The 16226-nt window shown below is 40.0% G+C and overlaps 1 protein-coding gene across 1 annotated transcript in view; it reads left to right on the top strand.

Moving 5' to 3' along the window:
• The window catches only part of GYS2 (glycogen synthase 2), a 41152-nt gene that overhangs the window by 23234 nt on the left and 1692 nt on the right, over positions 1–16226 (top strand). Inside the window, exons 6-15 of the mRNA XM_056516285.1 lie at positions 1394–1511; positions 1919–2039; positions 4588–4694; positions 6744–6803; positions 7432–7510; positions 8146–8259; positions 9745–9871; positions 11156–11251; positions 14129–14292; positions 15407–15487. Of these exons, the coding sequence (XP_056372260.1) occupies positions 1394–1511; positions 1919–2039; positions 4588–4694; positions 6744–6803; positions 7432–7510; positions 8146–8259; positions 9745–9871; positions 11156–11251; positions 14129–14292; positions 15407–15487 (1067 nt within the window). The remainder of the gene's footprint in view (positions 1–1393; positions 1512–1918; positions 2040–4587; positions 4695–6743; positions 6804–7431; positions 7511–8145; positions 8260–9744; positions 9872–11155; positions 11252–14128; positions 14293–15406; positions 15488–16226) is intronic.

Here is a 16226-nt window from a genome sequence, read left to right as displayed (position 1 = left end):
TAATCAATGTCAGAGTGGAAGGAAGCTGGCCAGAAATACCCAGGGAAGGGATTCTTCCTGTGTTGGGAAGGCTTTGAGATGGTTGGAGCCTCAAAGCTCTGTCCTGCCTGGGCCAGTTCTTCCCTGCAGAGCAAGAAACAGGTCAGAGGAATGAGAAGATCTGTTGTTGCTAAGGACAGTGGAGGATATTTCAGCTCTTTTGCTTCCCCCCAGAGATCTTGGAGAGAATTCTTAAGTGCTGAGCAGGAGAAGGTAAAAGCACAAGTTTTCTCCTCAGGTCCTCCAAGACTGTTTTGTCATTGAAAACCAAATCTTAAGTACCTAACAAGTAAAGATTTCCTGGTCTTTAGTTTCAAGAGTGGTATTCCAGAAAGATCCATCAAGACTTTCTATCTCATGGTTGCTACTAAAGGTTATATTTTTATCTGTTGCAGTTTAACCTAGAGTGTTTGAGGATGTTTTACATGTGGAAGTTTAATCAGAGATCACTTACATAGCAAGGAAAAACATATATTGCTGAAGCAGACTGTAACTTTCAAAGAAGTAATTAAAAATGGTCGTGGCATTTGCATAAGTAAGGCAAGCATCATAAATTAGTCTAGGTCTGTTTCAGTCAGTTGTGTTGCCATGAAACACATCTGCTGAGGAACTTCTGACCATCCCTTTCATTTCCATTCATAACCCAGCTCAAGGGACAGAAAATGGTGTTCTTTCCATTTACTGGGACTGGATTTAGGGCAAGCCTTTGAACAGCTGCCGTGATTGAATTTCAGTGCCTGTCCTCTGTGTATATCCTAAAACTCTGCCTTTAAAATGCTGGAAATGAACAAATTTTAATTGTAAGATCCTTTGGGATCTTGGAGGAGAGCAGCAGTAAAAATGTAAAGAGTACTATTCCGTGGCTGTTTTTAGGAGAAATGCAACCTAAAAAAAAAATAAGAGGCTGTTTTATAAAGGTTTCTTATATGCTCCCTTTTTTGATAAATCCTCAGAAGTTGTGATAGAGTGGATATCTCTTGTGCCATGCAGTAAACACGTGCATAGCACAGTTACTGCTTCCAAGGGCTCTCAATCTGCAGTGATAGCAGGCAGCAGTGATACCAAGGATAAAGAGGTAAAGGGCAAGTTGCACAACAAACTTACAGCTCAATGGAGACATTGCTGGAGTCCTGACAGGGCAGAAGGGTGGGGTCTGCCCGGTGCTGAGGGCAGGTGAAAGCTGCTTTGATGCTGGAGACAGCAGAGAGCCACGTGCAAGAGGCAGTGCTGTTCCCTCCCCTGTCACACAATGACATGACCTGTTCACATGGGCTTGAGAGACACGTTGGTTCTTTCCTTAAAGATTTCTCTGACTCTGAAGATGTCTACCTCTGCCTTTTCTCTGCTTTTCCAGATGTTGTCACCCCAAATGGCTTGAACATTAAGAAATTTTCAGCAATGCATGAGTTTCAGAATTTGCATTCCATGTACAAGGCTAGGATCCAAGAGTTCATTCGAGGTCATTTCTATGGGTATGCTTTTACTTTTCAAACATTAGCAATGCTTGTCCAACGCTATTTAAAGCAAGAACCAAAGCAGGAGGACTAACAAGTACTTTATAGAGGAGTGGAAATGTTGAAACCAGCTTATTCAAATATCTGTCTGGGATTTCTCAGTCAGAAGCTAAGGGAATTTTAGACACCAGATCTGACTCTGATTTTAACAGATTGTGGTATCAGACAGCAGATCTTGATCTATTTGTTATTTACCCAAAAAGCAATTTGTTAGATTAAGATAGTCAATTTAAAGCACAGCAGAAAAGCCTCACTTTCATTTTTCTCTTGGGATAATGAGTTCCTCCAGATTAGAAAGCTGTTGTATGTTTTGTTTGATTGTATCTTGGGAAATACTTTGTTCTTGTTTGTTTTCTTCCTTTCAGCCACCTTGACTTCGATCTTGACAAGACCTTGTTTTTCTTCATTGCTGGGAGATACGAGTTTTCCAACAAAGGAGCTGATATGTTCCTAGAAGCCTTATCAAGATTAAACTTTCTGCTGAGGGTAAGAAAGCTTACACAGCTGTTGAAAGCATAGAGCTTATGCTCAGACTGACCATACTGTGAAAATCAGCTGCAAGAATTCCCTTTCACTACTCTGGTTTATAGGAAAGTAATTATGGGATACTCACAGTTTCCATAGGGCTCTCTTCCTGAGCCATCAGAATATATGATCATTTCAGACAGTTTAAAAAAATTGATTACATAGTTCAGGAAGTTAATCCATGGTTGCCTCCCTGGTTTTTAGAGTGAAATAATGAAAATAGTATTCTGGCTTTTACCCTGATGGTTTACATATTATAATGGAAATAAAACTAAGCCTTTAAAGCTGCATTTTGAAAACATCCTTTTAAGCAAATTGCTTAATTCATTAGGACCTGTTCATGGTCAATGGTGCAATATTTCTAAATGCCTTTATGGAGCATTCCAATGAAGATAGAGCAAGGCTTTGTCAAAAATCACAGAGCAGAGCCCTTACCACCTACAATGAGGGTGTTGGAAATGTCTCCAGATGTGTCCCAAAGACTGGTATATTGAAAATAAAACCCAGAAAAAAAATGCTAATTGGTTTTCAATCATCTGGCAAGGATCAATCAGCTGTTGTCCTAGACTCTGTCTTTTGTACTCTTATCTGTTGAATGATATGGAAAATCTGGATAAAAATTATGATATTGCACTGTCAGCAGGGATGAAAGAATCACTGATGTTCAAAGCCCTAAGTACACTTATTCTACCACCACCTTCTATTAATATGCCATTTAGAGCCTCTGGAATTTCTGGAAATTCTAAATCCCTTCATTCACACAGGTCACCTCACAGAACTGGAGTATTTCCTACACAACAGAAATCAGTTTTTGATGGTGCTGTGCAGTATCAGTTACCTGTAAATGGTATTTACATGGCTGTTACCTGTGAATGCTGGGCGTGTGGCAGGTCTTGTGTGATAAGAGGGAAAGAATTGCCTGAGCAATTATTGCAGCAATCTCTTATTGCGGGTAACCATTTATATCACAGAATCATAAAACCTTTTTCGGGTTGGAAAAGACTTCCAAGATCCTTGAGTCCAACCTTTGGCCAATCACCAGTTTGTCAATTGGACCATGGCACTAAGAGCCATGTCCAGTTGTTTTTTGAACACTCTCAGGAAAGGTGATTCCACCACCTCGCTGGGCAGCCCCTTCCTTTGCCTGATCACCCTTCCTGTGAAATTCTTCCTGATGGCATCCATGGCAAACAAGGGTGATGGAAATTAAAGGAAACAGGCTAGTTTTCTCAGGCTCTGTAGAACAGTGTACTGTTGCTTCTCCCATAAGCTGAGCCTGGATTTACTGCATTATTCTTCCAGTGTGGATGCTGGCATCTGACTACCTGTTATAACAACACTTTTTCTGTAATTATTTCAAGAGTTAATTCCATTGGCAGTAGCAGACTACCTGTACTAATTACAAATCTGGAAATGGTGGTACTTCCTAAACAATCCCCAGTGGTGTGCCTGAACCTAAAAAGTGCATAGTGTTGCATGGAATTGTTTTACTTTATAGAGATGCTTTCCTCTGCTCCTTGAAAACTTTATTAAAATTTTGCAAATAAAATATGGATGTTGGGAGAGATTGTTAATGCACACTGGGATTGTGGCATGATGGACTTGGAACCCACTTAGAAGAGAGGGAAGGGAAGAATATTAATTAACATTAACATGACAGATGACTGCCATAGATTATTTTATACATTTCCCTCTGTGACAGTGTGAGAGAAGGCACACTAACAGCGTGTTTGTGTATCTAAAATTTGAAATGGAGGCAATTCAAAGTAATTTAATTTTTACAGCTCTGGACAGAGGTCACCCTTAGCTTTTCATTAAACTGTTCATGCACACAGCATGCATCTATAAAGCATGAGAGTGACTGTTCATGCACACAGCACACATCCATGCCGTGTGAGAGTGACTGTTCACACACTCAGCATGCATTCATGCAGCAGTGAATGGACCTGGTATTTTGAACCTTGTTCTAATAGCACAGGAGAAGCTAGCAAGTGAAACCATCTAGAAATAAAGGGTCAAAATTTACAGCAAGTGCTTTCTGCCTTGGAAGTAGCTGAATTGGGGAGATGAGCAAGAAGTTGTGGCTTTTTGTGAGTCTGGCAGGTCCTGTGCCATACACCTGTTGGTGTAAGAAATACCTTATCTCATGCCTAGGCATATCTCAGCTAGTAAACCACTCACTCCTTTGAGCCAGCTCAATTTGTGTCAGGTGAGAAAGTGTGTAGGACTTTTATTTTTCTGCAGTTTATGTGCACATCCAAAGCCGTGTTCTCTAAACCATGAGAGCTCAGGAAACTCTGATAGCCCAAACTGAAACTGGGTGACATCTCTACCTTGATCTCTGATTTGACAAAACTTTATTTGTAGCAAGAGCTACAAGATCTGAGCCTTCCTGGAAAACCAAAGTGCATTTGGCGTTTCCTGTGACTAATTCTTAAAGTTGGCCGTGATACCCTGTATGAGATTTTTTTTTTTTATTTAAAATTCCTCTCCATTTCTTGTCATGTAGGTTCACAAGACTGATGTTACAGTTATTGTGTTCTTCATCATGCCAGCAAAGACCAACAATTTCAATGTGGAAACCTTGAAAGGACAAGCAGTCCGAAAGCAGCTCTGGTAATTGCCATTCCCACCCTGCTACTGTCTGATGTGGATTCATGCAAAAGTCTTAGCTGGAGAACCATGCTCCTTCTTTTTGCTAAAATTGAGGATTGTGGGTAACTAGAATGTATTTCAGGGATCAAAGAGATGGAAAAGATAAATAAGGTCAAATATTTTTCCTTTGAGGTTTTTTGTTTTTTGTTTTTTGTTTTTTTTTTTTTGTTTGTTTTTTGTTTTTTGTTTTTTGTTTTTTTTTTTTTTTTTTTTTTTTTTTTTTTTGTTTGTTTTTTTTTTTTTTTTGGTCCAAAGTTATTTTTATTGGCTTGCTTTGCCATTCTATTAGTGAGTATAACTTGTTTTGCAGCAACAAAGTCCAATGCTCTAGAAAATCCAGTGTTTTGGATGTCTTCTGGCTGTTTCTGGTACTCCCATTGGACATGCTATGGAGCTCCCACAAAATAAAGACTGTCTGCTCACTTTTCACAGTGAACTTCTCTGTGGGAAAAAGAAATCAATCAAACATCCTCTTTTATTTAGAAATTTGGAAATTGCACTGTGTGATCCAACAGCTGATAAAAATTGTCTGTAATTTTATATATGGATTACAACAAGCAGTGGCCATAACCAAGCAGTGAAACTTACAGCTACAGAGGAAAAATTGTCACAGCCCTACTCATTTTGCAACTTTCCAAACAAAAAAGCAAAGCAGGAGCAGGATTAACCTTCCCTTCACTTTAATTGCTGTGTGATTCTGTGTAGGAAAAGACTGCTTTCAGCTGCTCTTCTCTGTGAAAAGCAAAAGACTCTCTGCATCACTGTTTGCAGCATTATCATGGTCATAATCTGAACACCAGGATAAACCCACCTGCTAGCAGTATTTCATAATTATATCAGGTGATTTTCAGGATGCCACAGAAATTAAGAACAAGAAGAGGCTGGCACTTATTAAGGAATTCAGCACTTACAAATTATTATGTGATGGTTGACTTGGGGTATAAAATCCTTCTTTTCCTCTGCTTCCGAAAAAGCAGTCTGTCCCATCTGGATAAATTACAGATATTGTGCATGGCAATCTATGAATGTATAGTCATGTGGGAACAATCCTGCTGGGGTTTGGATCAGTGTGGCTTGACATTTGTCTGCTTTTCAACTCACCCAAAATTAACTCATCCACTCTTGTGTCTAAGTGAGGTGAGAGAGAGCACCTAAAAACAAATATGTGGGTTCCCAGCTTGGTAAGGTTTAGGATTTCACTCAACAAGTTTCATCTTAGCCTAAAGTATAATTAGAAATCAGAAAGGCAGGAAAGGTTCTGTCAAGTGGAACTTTACTCACAGTAGATTTACTCAAATTTAGAGTGCACTTGCTGTTTTGACAGCAGAACTTTCTGCCACAGGCAGAATAATAAAAATGACTCTTTGCATGCAGAGCAGTGGTTCACTGGAGTTCTTCCTTAGCTAAAATATGACATTGGTCTGACACAGGCCTCATTAATAGCTTAAAACTTGGCCTGAGCTTTTCAGGAAGTTTTTTGTTTTGCAAACTAATTAGGACAAGGTACCTTTTAGTCTAACACTGGTTTCCAAAATTCTGAGAGTTGGGAAATAGGGCAGAAATTGAAGGGGGAAGCTTGCTTTGAAAATCCCTCTTTGATTAATTCTTATGTCTTGCATCTCTCTTCTAGGTCAAGAGAAGTTGGGGATCTCTCTGTCCATTATTAATGATCATGTTACAGTACCTAGGGTCATATATATGCTCTTTTTTTCACAGCTGACATGTGGTCTGCTGATCAGAGAAGAGGGTTAGAAAAAATCCCTTACAAAGCCTGCCCCTGGCTTTCCCAGTCTACTCATCTGTAGGTGCAGGGCAAATCCTCAGCTCTGCTGGAATCCATCAGAAAAACTGCTGGCTGGAGAAAGGAACTTTGAGAACCAGACCTTTGTTTGCCTCTGCACCCCTGGTTCTATCAGTATATCAGTTTAATTTCCAGCAGCATGAATCTCTTTTATACTGTTTTTGTCCTGGTTTCTCCTGTTTTGTGCATATATTTATTTATCTTCCTAGGGACACTGCACAATCTGTGAAAGAAAAGTTTGGAAGGAAACTCTACAATGCCTTGCTGAGGTGAGTGAATAAGTTGCTTTTCTCTGCCTTGCAGTGCCTCATGTTTGAGTGGCTTGTGCTGTTTCTGTGCTTCTGCTCTTTGTGTAAGGAATTTTGACATCCATAGGAGGGCAGGGTAGAAAGATGTGGGCCCATAAACAAGATACTTGTTTAACAGGCAAATGACAGAGAAAAAATTAAAGGTATCAGTAGTTTGTGGTGGAAATATTTGTAAGAGACACAGGGGGTGTCTAAGTAACACAAAGTCTTATCCACTGTCAAAAACGAGCTACTTCAGCTTAAAAAAGCACCAGGCACAAAGTCAAATGTGAAAGTGATTCAGTCATATAATTTCAGAAGACATTTGGAAGTGAATGATCCAAAGCATGGGTGAGATGGCTGGAACTTCAGTAAAAACAAGCTGTGTCCAAAAAAACAGGTGAAACCAATTCTTTAGCTTTTTTTTTTGAAAATTTTTTGGCAGATTAGCAAGTATATGGGAGAACCCAATATAGGGAATATAGAAGGGCCATGAAAACAAAGGAAAAGTTCATGTTTATATCTGCAGACTTTTAGGCCATTTCTTCATTTTCTTTACAAAAAGAACAATGGGTCATTTGGTAAAACTGGTTGTGTGTTTCCTTTGCAGAGGAGAAATCCCAGACTTGAACAAGATTCTTGACCGAGATGACATAAGCATTATGAAAAGAGCCATCTTTTCAACTCAGGTCAGAAAATATGTTATTTATAACATATTAACATTTAACATTTATGTTATTAATAGAATATTAATTAATACATATTCTAATATCATAATATAATATTAAAGTATGTAATATTATAAATCAATATATTATTATTACCTTTTAAGATTTATAATTTATTATAAATAATGAATGTGATGATGTAAAAGGATTGTGTATGGCATATAGTGATATGTGTACATTGGGAAGAAGTTTTCACTATTAACATTTTCACTAACATTTAAAATCAGCTCTGATTGTTTTTAATGAGAGTATTACCCAAACTAATCTTTTGGGGAGTCCTTCAGTCTTGTGCATTCCCAGTTCTTTTATTCTGAACTATGTGTGAACTTTGGATTGTTCCTGAGCCTGGATTTTTCCAATTTTACTAAATATGTGAAATCAAACTCTAAGGAAATACAGCATTGATTAAAAACCTTCAAAATTAAATGGTGGGCCCTTCTAACAGTTAGTACGAATTAATTTTTTTTTAGGTAAATTGAGCTTATTCACATCAGCGAGTAAAAATCTGCCGCTGCCTTCCAGTAGCTTTAGGAAACGGCAACAGGACGGTTTGCCAAGAGTTTGTGTGATTTATGGATTGCCTTTTCTGTGTTCAGAGACACTCTCTGCCTCCAGTGACCACCCACAACATGATTGATGACAGCAACGACCCGATCCTGAGCACCATCCGGCGCATCGGGCTGTTCAACAACCGCACCGACCGCGTCAAGGTGCGCGCTGCCCTCCTGGTCTGGGCACCCTGGGATTGCTCTGAGCATCCTCAGTCTGCTTCCTTAGCATGGGGAGTGCTCTTAAATTCTTGTTGGGTGGTGTTATGCTGCTAGAGTCCTCCTCTCTTCCTCCCTTTCCAGGAGTAACAACTTGTCGCTGCACAAGGTGCTGTTTAGCCAAGCTAATTTCAATTTAGGAATATGAGTTTAGGGAGTTGTTTTCATTGCTGCCTCCTGCACTGAATGAGGAGGTCCTGCTCCTGAAATCAAAAGTATTCCTGGAGTATTGATTCATCTCTTAAGAGCAACACCCTGATACTCAGCTTTTGTTGTAAAAGATTAACCAGGGGTTTGATCCTGAGCAGAAAGAATTTCTGTTCATGCCATGCTCATGCCTGTATCATCTGTAGAAACTAAATTTATGCAAAGAACTCCTTTCCTTGCTTCCATGTTTACCTTGTCAGACCACAGAAATTATCAACTCCTGCCTTCACTGTCTACCAAAGTTGTTTTTTCTGGCAATCTCCAGCATTAGAACTATGACTATCTCAACATCTGTCTAGTCAAAGTTGAACCTAAAATTAAAAATTCTTCCTCTTTCAAACCTTTTCTTTAAAGCCAGATCCAAGGTATCTCTAACAATCAAATTTCATTTATTCTCAGTTTCTTTTTAAACCCATGGCTATACCTGAGTAAATATTTTCTTACACTTCCTACTTGCTTCTTCTTGGCTTAACATGTGAGCATTAACTCCAATGAATTCTGGGATTATAATATGTTAATAATACATGAGATATAAGAAAAGTAGTGTACACTGTGTACAAATGTGGTAAAAAATGCCTCAGAATTAACTTAATTATTAATTAATGCTTGAAGGCATTACAGAGCAGATAGGATATAACACAGCAGACATCTCCTGCTTCTCAGCAGATGTCAAGTTTCTTAAAATCTGTCATTACCACTGAAAAATTATCTCCTGCATGAACAGGCTTAATAGTTAATGAGCTGAATAATTTTTTTTTTCTAAAATTTGTAAACTTCAAATTGAAAGTGATTTTGAGAGAAGTATAAGATATCCAGGCAGACACAGCTGGCATGTGAAAAATATCCTCAGCAATTCCATTGGAATCACTGGGATCAACTAAGCTTGCAAAATGAGTTTACAGCCCTTTTACTCTGGTTGAGTACATTCATGTGTTTACTCAAGTGAGTAGCATGACAATCTTATTAAGAAGGGATAAAAGCATATCCTGGACATGGAATAATGGCTGTGGGGAAATAAACCCAGAGCAGTTTAAACCATGCACACAGGCAGGATGTGCTGTAGTGTGAGAAGTGGGGTAGGTAACAGATGGGTGGTCAAAGGAGGTGTTGTCCAGATACTTAGAAAAAGACCAGGGTGAGCAAGTTGCCTAAGCTTCTTCATAATTGAAATATATCAATGATGGTTTTCTTCCACCTCTAACAAAAGTTTTGAATATCCAGGTGATCCTACATCCAGAGTTTCTTTCTTCAACGAGCCCCTTGCTGCCCTTGGACTATGAGGAGTTTGTTAGAGGCTGCCACCTTGGGGTATTCCCATCTTACTATGAGCCCTGGGGCTACACTCCAGGTAGGAATTCTGTACCCTTAACTAGTGTGGGAAGATGAACACCTTTCCATTGATGCAGCCAGTTCCTTCTGGAGTGCTGAAAAAACTCTTTAGGCTCTGTTTCCTCTGCCATGCAAAGGTCTTACTGCTGGCAAAATTGTCCCTGCACTGGACTCTTTCCCTTACTAATGTGTAATCTTTTGATTTTTCTATGGCTTTTGAGCAAGAAATGATTTTTAAAACTTAATTCTTTGTTGAAGGATTTTAAAAGAAGGTGTCCAGGAATGTAAATATTCAAAAAAGCAGGGCAAGAATTCTGATGCTGCCAGCTGAAAGTTCAGTGGATTTAATTCAATATAAAAAGTTTGAGAGAATTATGTAATACCATAGCTAAGTTATTGAACAGAAATACATGCAGTGATGGTGAATCTCATTGGATTAACTGGAAATTTCTAAAAATGCAGAGAACATACAGATTCTAACTTAAAATATTTTCTATGTCAATAGCCATTTATGTCTCCCAGAAACAAAGAGTGCTTTTTTTAAGGTATATTTATAACATTTATATTTATATATATTTAGACACCAGTTTTACTATCATATGAAGGCCATGTAGATGTCTTTGCATTTTTGTAAGACTAGAGTCTTCATGGTGGTTTAGGTTAGGCTTAGGCCCCTTGGCAAAAACTCTTTGAGGAGGGTTAGCAGTTGTCCTTGTTCATGGGTATAACAGGAAAACTAAAAAAAAATGCATACATTTTCTTATTTTATAAAAATAGCTCCACATCTACTGTGAATGCAGTCCTGAGTTAATGATGGGGTTTGTTGTTTTGGGGTGGGCTTTTAATTTTGTTTTGTTGTTTTTTTTTCTTGCTATAGAGATCTGTTGGCAAACCATCAAAACCCAAAGTTTGATGTGCTTCTGCTCCAAAGAGATTGTAAAGTTTTGTAAAGAGTTGTGAACAACTAATGAACATTGGTGTACATTAGACTCCAATTTAAAATCTAAATAGTCCTGACCATATATTGGGGTTCTCTGATTCAAAACTGCACTTCCAGAAAGTTTCCAGTTTAGCTGCTCTGAAAACACAGGGTGAATTTTTGTTTAAAATTTGTTTTTATTTTTTTTTCCCATAAGCCCCAACAAAACTTTATTATCGTTTTCACGTGATATTTTCAGAGCAGCTTTAATATTATGGGACTTTCTGTCTTCCTATTTTATATTTTTCTCTCTTAAGATGAAAGCATTGCAGATGTATTGCCCTGAAACCCTTTTCCTTTCTGTTTTCCTGTTTCTTTCTGCAGCTGAGTGTACTGTGATGGGCATTCCCAGTGTAACCACAAACCTCTCTGGATTTGGGTGCTTCATGCAGGAACATGTTGCTGACCCAGAAGCTTATGGTAAAAACTTTAACAGCATATCAAAATATCACCTCTGAGTTAGTAAGCAAAAGGCAGAGCAACCATGCTATTACTCCTCAAATTGGTGTTTCTCTGGGACAAGGGAGTTCATTGGGGGAATATAGTCAGAGCTCTGAATATCTTTTTAAGTTGGACAAGTGATTTCAGCTTATATATTTATCCAAACCCTTTCCAGGTTATTTTTTTTTGTCTCCCTTTACCCTTTTGTCTGCTGTATCCTTCCAAATTCATCACTGCTCATATCAGTCTAGAGTCTCCCAGCACTTCCCTTTAGTGCCTCTGGTTGCATTAGAACACTCTGAGCCTTCTAAAGAAGCAGGGAGAGTCTGCTTCTCTTAATAGTCTGGGACTTGGAGACCAGTGACATGACCCTTAACCCTTCTCAAACAAACATTAAATTACCATGTTCACTTAAAAAGAAAAAAAAAAAAAAAAGAAAAAAAGAAAAAGAAAGAGAGAGACGTGGAAATACAAGGAATCTACTTCAAATAATGATCTGCTCAGGGAGGTTCATGACTGCAGTGCCAATGCCTCGTATGTCAGGACAATTCTGCCTCTTGAGTTGTCCTCTGCCTCAGCAGAGCCTCCTTTTAGGGTTGATTGTCCCTGTTTTCAACTGGTGCAGTGTCACTAAAAGCTGTGGCCTCTCTGGGGTACAGAGCAAGGCACAGCCCTCCCTGTCCTTTCCTCCTTGTTAGCCAGGGATACCTGGATGCCCCATCTCTGGAAGTGTCCAGGGCCAGGCTGGATAGGGCTCTGAGCAGCCTGGGATAGTGGAAGGTGTCCCTGCCCATGGCAGGGGGCTGGAATGAGATGATCTTTAAGGTCCTTTCCAACCCAAACCATTCTATAATTCTATGGTTCTGTGAATATTGAATATATTCCCAAACTAGGGCCTCTTTCCAAGGACCTGGGCTTGTTTCCACAATGAGCCAGTGACAGCCCCACACTGGTACCACCTTTGCCTGACCTAGGGGCAAGGGTTAGAGCCTGGTACAAAATACAGATGCACCTATATCTATAGGCAGACCACATAACACAGGTCACTTGCTCCTCTGTGCCAAAACATAGATGTGAGTTGGCATAAATTACTATCAGGCATTTCATTAAGGTAGTTTTGCATCTGTCATGTCCATTAAGAGAACTGCAAGGTCTGGTACCTTCTTCTTCCCAACACCCTGGTGTAAAGAAGGTGGCAAAAATAAAATATTAATCTCAACAATGTAGAGGCAAAGCTTACCTCTGCCCTCTCTGTGCCAGAATTGTCTGTTGAATGATGTATGTGAGTTAGCTGTCTCTATGGAAACACTTGTATTTCCACAGAAAACACAGTCTCTCTCCTACAGCCTGATTCCAGCCATCCACACTTGTGAATTCTACAGCAAGCTAGGAAAACATTAGATTGATTGTTTCCTTTAAGAAGTCATTATTTTAAAAATTATGAGAGATAAAAATGATATGTCTTTATCCAGAAACTCAAACCCTTTTGGACACACTTACACAGCAACAAGAAAGCCTCTGAGTTTTGAAGAATTTGCTGAATTTCAGCCTGAAAAGTAAAGAAAGTTGAAGTTTATAAATAATTTGCATATTCCTCTGCATCTCTGTCGCTGTTGGGGCAGACACCATATATGAATACACACACTACATTTCAAAAGGCTAATATCCCATTTATTACAACAGCATGTTGTCTTTTATACCCTCTACAAAATTTGCATTTTGTTCATTGGTTACAATAGATGAACATAATGTTCATTGGTGTAAAACCATCTCCACCTCTGTTTTTCACAAAACTTTTATAAAAATACTTTTCCCAACTGCAGGTTTTGTTTCCTGCATATCTCCTTCTTCTCTTCTTGGTCTCCAGGCCAACAGCCTTGATAAGATTCCTTTGAGAAATAATTCATTAACCTTCTCTGGCTCACAGACCAGCTGTAAGGGTCTCAGCAATCTCTCTATTCCATCAGAATGGTAACAAATATTCCAGTTGTGGCTGCCTTTTAACATTAGACAGGACATGCTGCATGTAAAATTTGCAGGGCTACGTGACAGAAGGTCCATTGGCAGTGTAGAGGTCAGATCCCATCTCCAGTCCTGTGAGGTTAAGGGTGAGGTACCAGGGCACCAACTTTGTCAGGTTATCTTCTAGAATGAGCAAAGCAGCTAATAGTTGCTAAAAGGTTATTTATTGCAGAAGCACATCAGTCTCAAAAGGCACAGTCACAGGCATCAAAGTCCATGCTAAGTTTTAGTTTGGAGTCCCAAGTATTGAAGCAGAAGCTGCTCCCTGAGGTCCTGGTGGGGCTGATGATGCTGCGGCAGCTCCTGTCTTCTTCTCGGGTGTTGAAGTTGATGGTGAGCAAAAGCAAAAAGAAAAGAAATGGCAGGAAAAGCAGAAAAGGTGATGGCAAAAAGCACCAACTCTTCCCAATACATACTCTTATATAGAATCTTCCCAACAAGCTAAAACACAAACTCAGACTACCACTCCTTAACCTATTAGAATTCCAGTTTCTTAGCACGCTAGGTTACGTATAGACTATGCGTACAACCTATCTTGTTCTATCTGAAAAGTGTAAGCAATATTCTTACTCTAGCTCTATTATGTCTAGGTACTGTCTACAACTATGGTTCTGGAGCCTCTACTGAAAAGATCAGAGTGTTTTTCACCCTTCACTAGAACTCACACTTCTACTTTAATATCTAAACCTTTTACTTACTAAAAGCATTAGAGCTATGTAGTAAAACTTACTGACTCACTTATCCTAAAACTTAAACTTACACCTCTACCTTACGTGTGAGTGGCTTAATATACCTCAAACCCCCTCCTCACCTCATCCTTCCTCGTGTCTCCAGGGATCTACATCGTGGACAGGCGGTTCCGCTCGCCGGACGAGTCGTGCAACCAGCTGACCCAGTTCCTGTACGGCTTCTGCCAGCAGAACCGGCGCCAGCGCATCATCCAGAGGAACCGCACCGAGCGCCTCTCCGACCTGCTGGACTGGAAGTACCTGGGCAGGGTGTGTGCCTGGGAGCCATTCTGAGTGCCAGGCTCAAAGGTCTGGCCAGAGCCTCCAGCACGGTGCTGACATTCCCCTCTGCAGGGGGCTGAAGGCAGAGCCTGCACGTTGCACTGAAATCCTTCCATGCTCCAGTGGCAGGATAGGTTAGGGCAGAGTCCAGTCACACCACTGAGCTCTTTCTGGTGCTAAACAATGTGAAAATCTGCTTTTAACACCTGCACTAAGGAGGATTTGTGCTCCAAAGTCATCTGGACACTTTCAACAAATCCTTCCCTGTCCTGCGTGAAATGTTTCTGAGCTCTGTGGCTCCTCAACACTCCTTAACTACCTCTGTGCTTTAAATGCAAAATACTGTTTTTAATTTACACAGAAAGCACTACAGTACCACCTACTAAGAAGACAGTAGCAAAGTATTGTTCTCAAGTCTGCAGGACCAAAGAAATGGAAGCACATATATGAGTTTGTAAAACTCATATTTTGGATCTTTTCCTGTTCTGATACCTGTGTGAGAACCTTAGTATTTATATGGTTCTCAAAACTGCATAAGATATAACAAGCTATTTTTTCTGTGCATGTGCTGCAAACTCAGGAATACAGTGGATCTAAAAATATTTTTGTCAAATTCTTAGATATCAGGCATCAGTGATCTCATAAATGTTACTTCTCTGTCAGTGTTACAAATGCTTCTGTGCAGTCCAAAGTGACTTTGAATGAGTCTAAAACTTATGTGTAATACATATGCACACTTTAAGATGTAAATTTTCCTTGTTAAAAAACCCACCCTCAGTTTTTTTCTGAGGGATAAAGCATACCTGTCACTCAACAGGAGCTGTACTGACCAAGACAAGTCCTAGTTTCCATCCTAATACATCTTACAGGTGCCCTTATTCAGCTTCTGTTCCAGACTTCTTTGGTGGGAATCTGTCCTGAATTGCTCATCACTTCACAGTACAAGCAGTGATATCAGCTGGATTCTGCTTAGCTGGAAACACATTTAGCCTTTGTTCAGCACTGTCTTTTAGAATATACTCACTTTATATTCCTTTTCCCCCCTTGCTTAAATCTATCCAATATTTCTATGACTTGTATTGGCTTCTCTGTTCTGTTGCAGTATTACATGCATGCCAGACACTTGGCCCTCGGCAGAACATTCCCAGATAAATTTGAGATGGATCGAAGTGCTCCACCAAAGGTAAAGTCTGCAGTTGGAGATGAGTTCATTTTAACTGCTTTACAAGGAAAGAGAGGAAGAGTGTGAGAGAGGAGAGAGTTAGCAAGTTTGTGTTTAACTAAAGGGAAGTAGGAGCTCCTAATTAAAAGCTTAACAGGTTATAGACCCAGTCTCCAGTCAGGAGTGTGATGTTTTGGTCTGGAACAGAGACAATTTTTCTCACAGTAGCTGGGCTGTGTTTTGGATTTGTGCTGGAAGCAGTGCTGATAACACAGGGATGGTTTAGTTCTTGCTGAGCAGGGCTTGCCAGAGCCAAGAACTTTTCTGATCCTCACCCACCTGGCCAGCTGGGAGTGCACAGGGAGGGGACACAGCCAGCACAGCTGACCCTAACTGGCCAAAGGGACATTCCAGACCTAATGGCATCATGCTCAGTGTATAAAGCTGTGGGAAGAGGGAAGAAAAGGGGGTGTTCAGAGTGCTGGTGTTTGTCTCTTCCAGTAAAAGTTACCTGTGATGGGGCCCTGCTTCTTCTGGGGATGGCTGAACACCTGCTTGTCCATGGGAATGAATTCCTGGATTTCTTTGCTTGTGTGCACAGCTTTTGCTTTCCCTACTGAACTGCCTTAATCTAACCCATGAGCTTTCCCAATTTCCCCTTTTTGATTCTCTCCTCGACCCCTCCAGGGGGGAACAAGCTGAGGCTTTGTGGGGCAGAGTTTCTGACTGAGGTTAAACCACAACCTCAGATATCAGATCC

The sequence above is a fragment of the Oenanthe melanoleuca genome, chromosome 1A (assembly GCF_029582105.1).
Source record: "Oenanthe melanoleuca isolate GR-GAL-2019-014 chromosome 1A, OMel1.0, whole genome shotgun sequence".
Taxonomy (NCBI): domain Eukaryota; kingdom Metazoa; phylum Chordata; class Aves; order Passeriformes; family Muscicapidae; genus Oenanthe; species Oenanthe melanoleuca.
The sequence above is the reverse complement of the archived record's forward strand: the minus strand, read 5'-3'. Positions and strand labels throughout refer to the sequence as shown.